At 50.5% G+C, this 15891-nt stretch overlaps 1 protein-coding gene across 1 annotated transcript in view; it reads left to right on the top strand.

The window, feature by feature from the left end:
* The window catches only part of Hhat (hedgehog acyltransferase), a 245988-nt gene extending 230103 nt beyond the window's left edge, over window positions 1-15885 (top strand). Inside the window, exon 12 of the mRNA XM_005348897.3 lies at window positions 15621-15885. Within this exon, the coding sequence (XP_005348954.1) occupies window positions 15621-15712 (92 nt within the window). The 3' untranslated portion in view covers window positions 15713-15885. The remainder of the gene's footprint in view (window positions 1-15620) is intronic.
* The last annotated feature ends 6 nt before the right edge of the window (window positions 15886-15891 follow it).

The raw sequence follows: 15891 nt of genomic DNA, 5'->3' as shown, positions 1-15891 counted from the left end.
GGCAGAGAGGCAGCAGGGCAGAGAGGCAGCAGGCAGGGAGGCAGCAGGCAGGGAGGCAGCAGGCAGGGAGGCAGCAGGCAGGGAGGCAGCAGGCAGGCAGGCAGCAGGCAGGCAGGCAGCAGGCACCAGGCAGGCAGGGAGGCAGAGGGCCAGCAGACAAGCAAGCAGGCAGCAGGCAGGCAGGGAGGCAACAGGCAGACAGGCAGCAGGCAGGGAGGGAGGCAGCAGGCAGGCAGGCACTGGGGCAACAGCTGAGAACTCACAGTGTGAGATCCATAAACAAGAAGCAGAGAGAATAAGCTTGAAATGGTACCAGCCTCTAAAAACTGCAAAGCCCATCCCCAGTGACACACCTCCTCCAGCAAGGCCACACCTCCTAATCCTCCCCAAACAGCCACCAGCTGGGAACCAAGTATTCAAGTGCCTGAGGCCTGTGGGGGTCATCTCATTCAAACCATCTCAGAGCAGGATACAGTGTCCTCTGGCCTACACATGCATGCAAATGGGTACATGTCTACCCCTCACACACGTGCATGTGCACACACAAATGCACGCATGTACAGGCACACACACGTGTACGCATATTCACACATATACACACATAGGGCAAATGTAACACAGGGGTATTTGACTCGTGGCTTTGTAATTTAGCAACTATAAATATGTTTAAGGGGATCATATACAACTCAAGATCTTATCAGAGCACCTGGAAGTTCTTGGGTGTCAGTGTCTTCAGTCTTTTTCCAGAGTAGCTGGATAGCCACAGATAGTTCCCACTTTCACAAGAAAAGCTGTTGAACCCTCCCCTCCTATGAGCAGTGGAGATGAAGGGAGAAGCCGGAGCTGATGAGCCCTGGCAGCACACAGTCTGGGCACTTCCGTGGCCTTGCAGCATTGCCTCTTCTACTTTGTCTGAGTGGACCAAATAAAACTTTTACACATCCTCAGATTACACTCAGAAGGAAAAAGAGAAAAATCACCAGCCACATGAAATCTACTGACAGATGCTGTCTTACAAAGCCCTGGGCGGTCGTCAGCTACAGTCTCACCCCTGGGGAGAAAGAAACAGCCCTTCAGGGAGTCTGGTGTGATATGGGTAAAACAGATACGACTGACCATGAGACAGAAAGGGGATGTGTTGATGGTCGCTCCTCCAGTTGATTCTCCACAAAACCTGAGCCCTTGGGGTCTGGATGCCGCTGTACATGGAAGTCTCCGTCTCTCCAGACTCGGCGGCCATTGGCTCTCCTCACCAATCCTCCCTGCTGCCGTGGAGACGCTGGTCAGCCTCTGTCTATTGTTGGACATAGTCAGACGATGTCGTAGTTTCTTTTCCTATTATAGTGATAAAATAATCCGACAGAAGGAACTTAAAGGAGATAGGGTTTATACTGTATTGATCACAACGATCATAGTTCATTGTGGGCCGGGAAGGCAAGGCGGCGGGCGCCTGAAGCAGCTGGCCCCTCTATAATCAAGAACAGAGAATTGTAGGTTCATGTTGCACTAGGCCCCCTTTCTCTACTCTTCTGTCCAATATCCAGCCAGGGAGTAGTCTCATCCACCAGGTTTGGGGTCTGGGAGTGAGAGGGTGGGAGGTTATCTTTGTACATCAATTATGCAAATCAAGATAACACCCCATAGACATACCCAGAGACCCATCTCATAAGTGATTCTAGATTTTATCAGTTAATAAAAACTATTATAGATGGCCTAATCTGTGAAAACAGAGAGCATGCTGGGTATGTCAAACAGGAGAGAGTTAATACACGGAAATACACAAGGACTAGAAAACGGGAAGTCGGCAGGGACACTTGGTGACCTAGACTCTGCTGACTATAGAGAAGAGTGCTCACCTCAGGGCTGGGGGACAAGGCAGGTAGGGAGCTGAGAGAAGTGGTTCTCAGGGCTGATGCTCACCGATGTGGGAGGGTCTTCTGTTTTGTGTTGATTTCATTGGTTAATAAAGAAACTACCTTGGCCATTTGATAGGCCAGCCCTTAGGTGGGTGGAGCAGACAGAACAGAATGCTGGGAGGAAGAAGGAAGTGAGGCCATCGCCATGCCCCTCCTCTCTGGGGCAGACGCCATGGAGCCAGCCACCAGGTCAGACATGCTGAATCTTTCCCGGTAAGCCACCACCTCGTGGTGCTACACAGATTATTAGAAATGGGTTAAGCAAGATATGAGAGTTAGCCAAGAAGAGGTCAGATATAATGGGCCAGGCAGTGTTTAAAAGAATACAGTTTCCGTGTAATTATTTCAGGGCATAAGCTAGCCAGGCGGCCGGGAGCCAGGTGGCAGGAACGCATCCTGTAGCTCCTTCTACAGCCCACACCATCTGGGCACCTCCCCTACGCTTCACCAGCTTCACCAGCTTCCTGGGGGTGCTGTGGACCCCAGAAAGAGAGTGCTGCTGAGACTGAGGGTCTCCTGCTGCCTTCTGCACCCACAGCTTACAACAGGAAGCCCCTTCTTCCCCTTCCTCCTCATGGTAGGCATTGCTCAGGGTAGAGAGCAAAACGGCTCAGTGACATGGCCAGGACCATCAGCATAGGTACATGGAAAATTCTGGTTCTCAGGGTCAATAAAGCATGCTCTTCAACTTGTTCCTGGTGGAGGGCTTGAGTGGCAGGAACGGGAACCCAGAGAATGGGTTAGTGGATTCACGGCAGGGATGTGGTAGAGGCCAAGTAACATAACCCTGCTTTCACCCACTATAGCCACAGACTAGCTCTGACCCGTGTGCAGAGCTAGGGGATGGACTGGACCATCTAGGGGCAAAATTTTGCCCACCCTTCAGTCTGTACAAAGCGGTTCGTCAGTGGAAGGGATGGATAGAAGGGAGAGAGGACGAGAGGGGAGAGCAGTGACAGGGTGAGGCAGAGGGAAGGGGTAGTGAGGGAGGCAGGAGAGACGGAGCAAATGCAGCCCTTTGCATAGCTGGACAGCCTGAGGGCCTGTGGAATAAAAACCACAGCATATGGCCTTCCCAACTCGGCTCATGTGCCCCCCTTGCTGAGATAATGATACTGTAGTTTGTTTTGATTTGCTCACTTAATAAATAATTATAAGCAGCAGAGCCCCAAGCTGCTCTGGAGGGCAGATGTGCTGCTGGCCATATGCTTTGCCCATGCGTTCCAGCTGCGTCCACCCACAGCCCTGTGCCCTGCATCGCAACCATTCCCAACTAGACCTGCCTCGTCTGTGGCAGCCCCTCCGACTCGGGGCTTGGCCTTTTTCTTCTGGGGTGGACAGCTGCAGAACACCCTTCAGGGTGAATGTAGTCATGACTTCACACCCATGGGTCCGTTAAGGGAACAGCTTCAGCCTGGAGGTGAATGGAGAAAGGATGGGAACAGAGCATTCCCAGGACAAGGAAATTAAATCAAGGAAAAGATTCCCAACTTTAGTGTTTCTTCACACCACCCTGAAGCTAATGCTGGTGATGGCCCGGGGGATGCACACAGCCTAAGCAGGGCTCTATGGCTGAGCCACATCTCTAACCCCTGCAACTTCACTCCCCATTTGAGGTTGGCAGGATGCCGCCTTCCCTTCCTGCTCCTGGCAGGGGTGAGGGTGGTAACCCCTCCCAGGGCAGGAAGCTTGGAGGAGCTGTGAAAGGTGATGCAGAAACACCACTTCCGGTCAATCGGATGTGAGTTCACACCTGTGACGTGTGAGGGAGGACATTTGCGGTCGGCTGCCTTGTCTGTCCTAGCAAAGGGACAGGAATGAAGGACTATTGGAAGCCACCACAGTGCAGGAGGCACACTATGAGAAAGCATGAAGTCGCGTTATATGGATATGTTACTTAGTTTTCAGCTGCTGAGACACAACAGCAGCAAGGCAACTTGGTGAAGAAAGGGGTAACTGGCTTCTGGCTCCAGAGGGACAGAGTCCATCATGGTGGGGACGGCATGGTAGCTGTCGGGGGAGAGGGAGACATGGTGGCAGAAACAGGACGCTGGCCGTTCACATTTTCATCCACACACAGGAAACGCAGAGAGAATTCGGGGGATAGGGTGAGGCTCTACACCTTCAAAGCCCACGCCTCACGGTCACACTTCCTCCTAAAGATTCCCAGCCTCCCCAGACACTACCCCCACTGGGGACATGAGACGGCGGAGGACCTTTTTCAGTCAGACCACCACACAACACACATTTATGGAAATGGCCAAGGTGTGGAACCATTAAAAAAGATAAAGGGACAGTGTGGTATTTACATGCAAACCCAGCATATATTTCAGAGTTGATTTTTGGTGTTGCAGTGGCTATCAGCCCAGAAGAGAAGCACAGTCCCTCTATCGAGCCTGAAGACCTCCTACCCTAACTTACAAGCTCCAGGCTGCTTCCCTCCACTTCCGCACCACATCCAGGCCTCTCTGCCTGTGGCCAGCTCTAGTGTAGATTCCCAGCAGAGCAGCCGTGAACAGGAAGGCTGGACTTCCCTCAGTGTCTGCCCTGCAGAGGGCCCTAGCAGATCCAAAAGTCCAGCTTACCCACTGCTTAGAGCTGTTGGAAAGATCCTTGGAGTGAGAAGCGAATATGCATACCAGCTGGAGTCCAGTATCCAATGGCATGTGCCTGCTGTCCCCAGCAGACCTACCCTTGGGGCCATCAGACAGAGCATGGAACCAAAGCGAACACGCTGTTCTTCCGAGGGAGGCCTTTTAGATACATGAGCTTCTTTCTGCGTCATCCAAGAGCTGAGAAAGGCATGAGTCACCTCGCGTATACGTCAACCCTGAGACTCCGCCTTCTGACGCAGTCATGGGTTGCAGGGGCACCACCTGCTCTGTGACACAGGTCTCCTGTCCAGCCTAAGCCTGAGCCCGTAGCCATATGTTTGTAAGTGGACTTGTCATCTGCTTCCCCAGGGAGGAAGGATGACTTGAGGGCGTTTGTGTCACAGGGAAGTGTCAGCCTATTGTGTGATATTTTACTCTTTTGGCTTTTTGAGGGGCCCACCATCCAGCTCCCAGCTAATCACACGGAGGCAGGTGGCTTATTATTACTTAAGAATGCCCGGCCTTCGCTTGGCTTGCTTCTTGTCAGCTTTTCTTATCTTAAATTATCCCAGCTACCTTTTGCCTCTGGGCTTTTATCTTTCTGTATTCTGTGTACCTTACTCTTTCTCTGTGTCTTGCTGTGTAGCTGGGTGGCTGCCCCCATGTCCTCCTCTCCTGGTTCTCTTGCTCCTCCTTCCATTTATCCTCTCTGCCTGCCAGCCCCGCCTTACCCTTGTTCCTGCCAGCCCCGCCTATCCTTGTTCCTGCCAGCCCCGCCTATCCTTGCTCCTGCCTTGCTATTGGCTGTTCATCTCTTTATTAGGACCAAGTGTTTCAGACAGGCACAGTGACACAGCTTCACAGATGCAGTGTGAACAAAAGCCACACACCTGAAAATAATATCCCCCAACATCAGCCAGCGCCCCTAACTTGCCCACCCCCGGAGACAGACTTCTGTGTTCACCTTTCTATTGAGAGACACCTACATTGCCTGAAGGTTGCATCATGAGGACCAGGAAGCTCACTTTTCATGGGGGGAGGGGGGTTAAGAGGTTGCCTGTGACCCACTGGCCCTGGTTCTGCCTTCTGGAGTGACAAAGAATAAGTCTGATTCCCTTTCCCAGTGACCTTGTGACCTTTTTCCGCGTGGGGCGTTGGCTTGTCACACACCTACATGGAGGGTCCTTCCAGGCCTACCCGTGTTGTGCCTGTGAACTGTCTCGGTCAGCACGCCTCAGAACTCTCGGCCTGGATGTTCTGCTCATAAGCCTCGTCTCACCCCCATGTTAAGCTGAATGCCCCTCCCAGTCCCCATTTCCCAAGATGACAGCAGCAGTGACCTTGGCTCCTGTCCTGGTCCAGTGGTTGTGTTCCTCCATGATCCCACAAGGCTCTGTGGCCTGAGATTCTGGAGGAAGTGGGTCCTTAGGGAAGGGCGCCCATGGCAGCTGAAAACCCTGTGACTGTCAGCAGAACCCTGGCTCTCCAGGGTGCGTGACTTTCATAGGATGACCCCTCAGGGTCCCTTCGTCTTCACAGGACAGTGACATAAGAACCCTTGCTCCATCCATAGTGAGTCTGGATGCACTTTGAGGAGAGAGGGGGCCTGGGTCATGGCCTGTTCTGCCTCCCCAGACCTTTGCCTGGTCTCAGCACCCTGGAGCATGAGCCGCCTGCAGCCCTTTGACCAGCAGAGAGAGGACAGGCAGGCTGGGGACACTGTCCTCACCGTCACGTTCCCTGAGCCCAGACCTTGCCTTTGCCTCTGCCTCTCCCATCCCTCTGCTCCAGGAGCTAAAGCTGAGAAGCCCGTCTCAAACGCCGTGTGTACATGTGGAACCCACATTCTTCTGGGACTCTCCTGAGACGGCAAAAGGTAGCCTCGGTTCAAATCTGCACTGATGGTTGGCTCAGTACCCTCCGAGGAACACCACAGCCAGCCTGTGTCACTGGCTCAGTGGTGGGAGTGGGCACGAGAGAGCAGTGATGGTGCTGCCAAGCCCGGTGCCACTCCTGCCCTAGAAGCAGTGACCGCTGGAAGGGAGAGTTCTCCCTCTGTGAACCCCAACTTTAAACTCTGTCCCATTCCACAGTGTACCTGTCAGCAAAGCAGACTTCTGAAGAGTCAGTTGGTGGGCTGGCGAAGTGGGAACACAGTGATTTTGACAGCAGGCAGGAACACCTCCTTCCTTGCTCGGGTGGCTCCCTCGGTTCCCAGCCCACTGTGGTGCTGAGAGCTCCAGGAAGCAGCTTCTGCTGTTGGGAGCCTGCCGTTGGTTCTCTTTGTTCCAGAATTCAAGCTGAGTTCATTGGGATCTTTATTATAACAGCTGTGCTAGGCATGGAACACACCAGATACACTTGCCCACCCCTATCCCCCTTTACAGATGTGCACATGGTCCCAACAGTGATTCCCTCCCTTGCTAGAGCCTTCTGGAGGATTCGCTGACATCAGCTACAGCGGTAGGTATAGGGTGGCACACATCTCTGCCCTGCCATCGTCCGTGTGTCTAGGGAGTCATGGTAAGCACACACCAGGTGTCTTCCTCCCATCACACCGACAAGTGCAGATGATCCCCAGGCATTTCTGTCTACTGACTACATCCTACCATCTGGGAAACAGAAGCCAAACAGATAGATGATGTGTGGGTGTGGCTTGGACCCTTTGCATTTTAGTTAGCCTGAGGAGGGCCGTGCAGTTTTATGAATGGGAACTGAAAGGTGGCTCACCGTTCTTTCACCATGTGAGTCCTGGGAAGAAGGAAGGGGATTCCTCCTTCAGGAAAGTGCAGCCTCTGTCTGCTGTGTGTACTGTGGATGTGGAGAGCACATATGGATGCTGGGTGCCTTCCTGTGGGGACAGATAGGCTGGCCAGCAAGCCCCAGGGATCCTATTGCCTGTCCCCCTAGTCCTGGGGTCACAGACGTAGACCACAGGGCTGAAGATGTCACTCAAGTCCTCATAATTGCAAAGGAGACATTTTCCCCACTAGGCCATCTCCTCAGTTCTCCTCTATGGGTCCTTCTGAGAATTCAGCTCTGAAGTCTGTGCTCAACCTCAGTCCAAATATATATCAAACGAGCAATTCTAGAAATAATTCATAAATTTCTGGCTGTGAATCTGAAAACCATGATAAAACATCACATCGTCCTACCCCGTCCCACCCTGGGTATGAGTCACCCCTCCAGTCAGTATGCCCACGCTATGTTACTGCCACCAGTTCAGGGAGCCGGGCTTGTATAAGCAGGCGCCCTCCTCCTGACCCAGCAATCGGCAATAGCCTACTGCTACACCACATGCCTGTGTCATTCACCTCCTTCATCTTATCACATATGAACAACAGGACACTAGCAGAGAGACCGCAGTCACTGGATGTATGGCTGTATGTTGTTACACTGGTTTGCTTTGCTATGGCTTGTTCATTTCTCATTGTGTTTGGCTTCGAGTTGAAGTATGTTGCAGCTACGTGTGTAGAAGAAAGCCTGCTGCCTCAGGCATCCACCAAGGTCTTGACAGGCTTGCCTGAGGATAACACAGCTCCTGTTCAGATGTAGATACGCAAAAGCACTGGACTCTCAGCTCATGGCCTTTTCTGTCAGGAGGCAGCTTTCCTTAACCCATATGATAGGTGGGCAGCACCCACCATGTTGCATAGCTTGGTTATGAATTAACCATGAACCACAGTCTCTGAGGATGTACAAGCAGCCGAAGCTAAGGAGGAGAAACCGTTGGAAAACCCGTGACTGGGCAGCCTTGGCCACAGTGTAGCAGAGTAGCAACAATGTTGCAGACAGTTTCCTGGGAAGCAGATACCCCACCCCCGTGGCCCTGGAGAGAGAAAATGTGTTTGTTGGCTCCACCTCTGCGTTCCTGTCTAGATCAAGATGAGTGACTCTGGGCTGTTCTTCTCAACCCCTCAATGTCACATGAAATAATTTTACTTTATGGCAGTGAGCGCTTGGGTACACGCCTGCCGCTGTGCCGGGAGCTGGGACAGGAAGAGATATGCACAGGGGTTGGCTTCATCAGGATGTGAAATTGACTGTGAACAAGGTGATTTATACAGGCTGCTGTGGGTGCTGTTTCAAATGAGCACACAACACCCTAGCAAGAAACGCTGCTGAGGATGACAGGGTGCTCCCTGGGGGGCCTGGCTCTGTCCCCCTGCTGGAGCTCTGGGGTCAGGCCATAGCCGGAGTCCAATGACAATGACTTTGATGGTGTTGTTAAAAGGGTCATCTGAGCGCCTGGGATGAGCCCTTCACACATACAGGCAGAACCCAACACTAATGGAGGAACAGGACTTAGCACAGTTTCTCACTCCCCCTTGTGGGGCGGCGAAGGTCTCAGGAACAGGGGCGCCCAAGAGAGTTAGATGCTGTGACTTGTGTGACCTCTTGTGAGTGACCTTGGGTACCTGGGGTCAGGGGATAGCATGAGATTGAAAGCAGGCAAGAACAGGCTGGGAGACGGCCTGCTTCGAGCCCAGCTGCCTTAACCTGAGGCAGGTCGCATTTCAGAGCCCCGCAGTCAGGTGCACTTTGAAGTGAGTCTGCAAATCGGCTGGATGGTCCTTAGTCTTTCTGTCACTAAGAGATAGGATGTATGCTTCCTGCTGAGATTGGACAGAACTGGAAACAGTTGGATCTTGAGGGATGTCCGCCTGTAGTCTACTGAGGAGCAGCTGTGGCAGAGGCCTTTCCTTCAGCATCCTGCAGTCTCTGGACAAGTATGGCCTTACACTCACAGCATCCATGCCCCAGGGAACCTGAGCCTTGCCTTCTCTGCTGCCCCCTCCCTTCCTGGCTTTAAATGTGACTCTGTGGGTACATGGATGCAGCCTCCTTACCCTTGGGTTTCCATTGCAATCACACAAGAATCGTTTGGAGTTTTGTCTATTTTTTGTTTTTGCTTTTTTTTTTTCTCATCAGAGGATGGGAAAGAGACAGGTAAGGTCTGAAAACCTGGGTTTTAGTATGACATTATTCCTCAGAACTTCCATCTGTTCCCCTGGGGTGTTTGGAATGCGCTCAGCAACTCACCGGCATCGATGCCTGGCCAACTTTGCACATCTCATGAGCCTGTCCCTGAATCAGTAGCCAGCCCTCTGCCGGGAAAAGGTTCCTGCCCCACAGCTTATTAAAGATCTAAATTTAGTCCAGGAAGAAGGGCCTTGGGCTCACGATCATTTGATGAATGGCTTACGGGATCTGGCTGCCACCACTGGAGTAAATAGGATTTAAGTGAAGCACCTTGCCGTCCTGCTCACCCCCACTCACTGGATCTGCACATCGTTAAATACACTATGCTGTCGGGAGCTGCGCTTTCCATGAAAGCAGTCCTGCAAAAGGGCATTTGAATAATGGATGGCATGGTGATATTAGACCTCATGAGAGGGGCAGAGAGAGCCTAGGCAGGCACCTGTGCTTCTGGGATGAGGTGAGAGCTAAGGAGAGAGGTGCCTTCCTCTGACTGGAGAGTGAGCAGCACAGGCTGCGAAGAAGCTGCTTCTGTGGTTGACAGGTGTGCAGATATTTAACACTGGTGCCGTCTCTATGTACCTGCTCCATGGGCCCTGAGAGTTCTGCCTGGGGTTGATCTCAGTGAGAGAGAATCTGCTCTTTAGCCCCCAAATCCATCAACCCCCAAGACTCTGGACTCTTTCTTCTTCACCAGTTCCTAGAATCAACTCCTTATTCAGTTTTCCTGTTGGCCAGACATATTTGAGCCAACCTGTTGGCAGAGGCTCTTTGTGGAGGGTGACCTTAACCAGGACAGGCTGGGACCTTTGTTCCAGCTGGAGGACGGTGCATCAGGAGGCCGCAGACCTTGTTACCTTTGAACTTTGTGGCTCTTTTCCTTTCTCAGAATGGCTTTGAGTCTCATGGAGAGACTCAGTGGCTTCATGGAACCAGGAAGGGGGGCCTATCAGCTATAAAAACCTTGAGTCCATCTATGAGGGTCCCGTGTTGGTATTCCTCAACCCTCAGGAAAATTGTCCACCAGGAGGTGGTCAGTGGGTACCAGGGAGCTTACAGGGACAGTGGACAGAAGGTGCAGGGGCCTCTGGCTGGAACGCTTGCTTGGGTGGATGGAGATAAGCTAAGGCGGTTTTAGTTACAGATAATAGTAATAGATTTTATAAAAAGACAGGACAGTGTGATATAGTTTTGCCAACTCTAGGATTAAATCTTACCTTCAAGCATGGGAATGAGCTGGGGGCCCTTTAGAGGTGGTGTAGCATTGAACAAGAACTTCTATTGTGCCTGTGTGTGCTGTGTATATGTATGTGTCTTTCTGTGACATGTCTCTGTGTATATGTGTATGTCTCTCTGTGTGTGCATGTGGGGGGCATCTGTGTGTGTATATAGTATGTGTAGTATATGTGTGTGTGCGTACGCGTGCATGTGCATGCCTGTGATATATCTCTATATGTGTGTATGTCTCTGTATGCATCTGTGTGGTCGGTGCATGTGGAGCGACATGTATGTACATGTACGGTATGTTATGTGGTATATATCTGTGTGTGTTATACATACATGTGCAGATATGCACACCTGTACATGTTCAACCTTAGGGATCTCCTTCTAACTCATCCCATTTTGTTTTTTGGGATAACATCTTCACTGAACCAGGAGCTAGCTATTTTGGCTGGGCTGACTGGCGGGTGACTCCCAGAAATCACCTGTGTCTCCCCAGCACTGGGTTTACAGAGGCATGCCATTATACCTGCTCTTACATAGGTGCTGGGGTTGAATTCAGGTCCCCATACTTGCATAGCAAGCCCTTTGCACATGACCCACTGAGCCATCTGCCCAGTTCCCAATGTTGTGTTTTACCCAGATTCTATAGCATAGTCCCTGAAAACACATTCCCGTCACGAACTTCAATGTTTTTTTGTTTCCTTTAAAAAGAACAGCCATTTATACCTCTGCATTGAAAGGACTACCTGAGCGTGTGATCTTGTAAACGTAGCAGAGTCTGTCACGTTTGTAAGCTTTGCACATGGACAGGACACATGGTGCTGTTGACTGAGAGGCTGGGCCAGAGGGCTGTATCCCTGTCAGTCATGTTCACCTGCTGGCCCCCAGACTGTTTGCTTTGAGAAATGGTAAACAGTGGGCTGTGGCGTCTGAGAGAGCAAGGTGACAACTCAAGTGCTGAGAAGCACATAGCTCAGTGGGCCTTTGATGGGGTGACTGACAGCCCCTGCATTCCCCAGCATGCAGTTCACCCCCATAGCATGAGATGTGGATTGATTTCTCCATGGGATACTGATGTGTGCTGACTCAGCTATGTCAGCCTGTCCTCTGCCAAACTGCAGGGAGAAGAAGGAGCATCTGAAATGCCCTGGTGGAGGAAGGGGGGGCTCCAGGAGCCCAGAATCAGGCCCTGACACTCTCAAAAAAACCCTCCCTGGGAAGACGCAGGGCTGAACACTCCACCTCATCTAAAAACCAAACCATGTTTCTTCATGTGCTCTGTTTGAGCTCCTTGGGATGTCTACAGCCCAGGATGTCACAGCCCAATGCCGCCAGTCTATGACTTGTAATGTCAGATCGGTTTTGAGGGTTTTGTTCTAGCATCATTGAAAACCATAGTGAAAATGTTCATATGTACGTTGGGTGGATGTTTGCCAGCTGTGGAGTAAACATTTGAAATCATTCTCACTATCAAACTATAAAACGTTTGCCTGGTGTGAAGGTGCAAACGTACGAGCCCAGCACTGGGGAGGCAGAGGCAGGATGATCACAAGTTGGAGGCTAGCATGGGCTACACTGTGCCCAGACTTTAGCTCAGAAGAGAAATGAGGGGGCGGGGATGGATGAGGAACTTGATGAAACTGTTTCATCAGCAGGAGACATTTGCACCCATGCTCCTGGTAACCACTGATTGTTGTCATTGCAATCAGTTTGAAATTTATATAAATGGACTCATTTACTATATATTATTTTCTCAGGGGCTTTGGCCTCCTATTTTATTGTGGTAAATTTTACATAACTTAAAAATATGGTTTTAGCTATTTTTAAATGTAGTTCAGGAACATTAAGAACATTTGCATTGTCACGTAGCTGTCACCCAAAACTGAAACTTTGTCTCCATCAAGTGCTTCTCATTCCTCTCTTCTTCTAGCCCCTGCTACTGCTTGATCCTTCTGTCTATGAACTTGGCCAGTCTGGGGCCTCATATAAGTGGGATCAGAGATTTGTTCCTTTGTGTCTGGCTTATTACATAACATGATATCTACAAGTTCCATGGAGGCTGTTACATCTGTCAGAATTTGCTTCTCGCTGGTATGTGTGTGTGCACATCAGTTATCAACTCACCCGCCAGCTTGAGTTGCTTGTCTCTTTGTGACTATGTTGTGGCCATGTGTGTGTGCAAATATCTCTTGTAGGTTCTGCTTTGCATTCTTTAGTCACATGTATTATAATTCTATGTTTGATTTGATGTCTGGAGGAATCTCCATAGTGGTCGCCACGGTGGCAGCACCATTTCTCCTCACGTGTCATGTGGGAGGGACACTGGTGCGTGAGGACATGCGTGTATCATGTGCCTGGAGCTCCAGATGATTGTAAACTATCATTCACATGCTGGGAATTGAAGAACAGCCAGTGTCGTTAACTGCTGAGCCGTCTCTCTAGCCGGACTGTCATTCTTTGGAGACAGGATCTCTCGCTGCTCTGGCAGCGAGCCTGAAGGACCCACCTGTCTCCACCTCCCCAGGGCGGGAATTTCACGTCCATGCCACCACATTTCTGCATTTTTCACATGGGTTGTAGTGATGGAACTGGGGTCCTTGTGCGCACAAGGTAGCGACACCAGAGTGAAGCAAGTTGCAGGTCTCTAGACTCATAGAACCCCCTGGAAATGCCAGAAAAATACCCAACTGTCTTGAGCAATATCCCCTCTCCTCCCAAATTCACATGTTCCAGGAATCTCTAGATATGTCAACAGTTGGAAATACAGTCATTTCAGATGTAACTAGCTAAGAGTTGTAAAGCAATCATCAGGGCAGAGTGTCGGGGACCCACGTCCACACAAGAAGTGAGGACTCAGAAACAAGGGCAGGTGGCCACACAAAGACAGAGGCCATGTTTAGAGCCACAGGAAGGCCAGGAACTGCTAGAAGCTGGAAGAACCAAGGAATAAGACCCGCCTGGAACCTCCAAAGGGAATGTGGTCTGCCAACACCTTGGTTTCAGAATTCTGGACTGGAAGACTATCAGAGATTGTATCTGAGCTGTTTTAATCCATTAGTTTGTGGGTATTAGTTACAGCCATGGATAACACACGCACTAGCAGACACGGGCTGGGCCATCATGCTGATGCTGTCTGGAAGCCAGCCTAGGCAAGGGTGGGAAGAAGACCAGGTTCGATGTCCCTGTTGTCCGCTGATCTTGCAAGAGATCCACTTCTGTGTCCCTTACCTCTCTCACCGCTTCCTTTTCTCTAGTGACTACCACATTCCTGTCACCATGCAGAGCTGTGTGACATTTCACTCAGCATTTATAAGTGTGATAGTTAGGATGTTTCTGTAACACTCGTCTAACCTTCGAGATTTGTGACTTTGTCAAGGCTGGGATGGCAGAGCTGGGGCCTGAACTTGAACCCGCCACAGGGACATAAAGCTCACATTAATAAAAATGACAGCTAATGGCTAGGATCAGAACCCTTTCCCACCCATACCTTACTTGCCCTCAGACCTATGCAGCGATCTTGTCACATGAGCCTTGTCCCTTGGTGGCTTGAGGTACTCTTCCCATGTGCTTCAGCTTAAATGGGCTTTGTCCACTCTTTAATGTTACTTAGTGCTTAGGAGGATTGTAGTAAGCCCTACCATGTGTGCCTGTCTTACCTGAGGTGGCATGGGAGCACCTTTAAGCCCTACTGTGTGTGCCTATCTTATCTGAGGTGGCATGAACACACCCCTAGGTCTACTGTGTATGTCTGTCTTACCCAAGGTGGCATGGACACACCTCTGAGCCCCACTGTGTGTGTCTGTCTTACCTAAGTTGGCATGGGGGCACCTCTAACTCAGCACTGAATCTGTAGAGTTTGGCTTCTGTATATTCCATATCGCCTCCAGTTCTCTAACGTTCCCAAGAACATTTGACATTAATATTAAAAACAAGGGCAGGTCAGGTATCCTAAGATACCTGAAGGAGCTGCTAAAAGCTCTGAGGCCTGTCTTTAAAGATTTATTTATTTTTATTTACATGTATGAATGTTCTATCTGCATATACATATGTGTGCTCTGTGTGTTCCTGGTATCATAGAGGCCAGAAGAAGGTATTTGAGCCCCTAAAATGGGATTCACAAACAGTTGTGAGCTGCCGTGTGGCTGCTAGGAACTGAACCCAGGTCCTCTGTAAGAGCAGCAAGTGCTCTTAATGGCTGAGTCACTTCTCCAACCCCAAACTCTGAGGTTTGTTTCCCCCACATGATTTACTATTTATTTGGTTGTTTTCTGTTTATTTAATGTGTGTGTAGGAGTGTGTGTGTATGTGTGTGTATGCACGTGTGTGTCTAAGTGCTTGTATATGTACCATATACAGCAAAGACTATGGAGGCCAGAATAGGGCATTAAATTCCCTGAAACTGGAGTTAGAGGCAGTTAGGAGCCACTATAGGGTTTCTAGGAACTGAACTCCCATCCCCTGCGAGAGCAGCAAGTGGTCTAACTGTTGAGCCATCTCTCCAGCCCAAGTTCTGAGTTTTGAAATCTGATATTTAATCTTTAATTTAATAATTCTATGCACTAAAATAATGGCGTTGTATTCAGTGTGACAGCCAGTCTGCATTTGAAGACTTAACATGGTTCCCACAAACAAGGCTTTTCTCCTGGTTATTTGCTTTAGTTTCCACAAGATCTGCTCCTTAATCGCACGCCCTATTTCTAAGTATGCTTGCCTTCCAGTAATGTACCGCCACTTCCAGGTGACCCCTGTGAGCACTCAGGATCCCGCCTGCTGGGTGCAGACAAAGCTGGCTTTCTGGCAGGCCTGTATTTCAGTTACCCTCTCCTCAGAGGACAGTTTGCCTGTGAGGGAGGGAAAGGCCTGCCCAGGCCTGCTAACCATTCTTCCTCTTTGCCTCTTCACACAGGCTGGCCATGGGTGACCCTGTCTGTCCTGGGGTTCCTGTACTGTTATTCACATGTGGGTATCGCCTGGGCTCAGACATACACAGTTCTCTAATGCTACTGGCCAGGCCAGCCTGGCTATCAGCCTTCAAGGGACATGGCATTTCAACTGGACCTCTTACTCTGAGACCACCCCTGAGGACACTTTCCACTCCAGGACCACCCCTGAGGACACCTTCCATTCTGAGACCACCCCTGAGGACACCTTCCATTCTGAGACCACCCCTGAGGACA

Source organism: Microtus ochrogaster, chromosome 6 (genome assembly GCF_000317375.1).
Source record: "Microtus ochrogaster isolate Prairie Vole_2 chromosome 6, MicOch1.0, whole genome shotgun sequence".
Lineage (NCBI taxonomy): Eukaryota > Metazoa > Chordata > Mammalia > Rodentia > Cricetidae > Microtus > Microtus ochrogaster.
The sequence above is the reverse complement of the archived record's forward strand: the minus strand, read 5'-3'. Positions and strand labels throughout refer to the sequence as shown.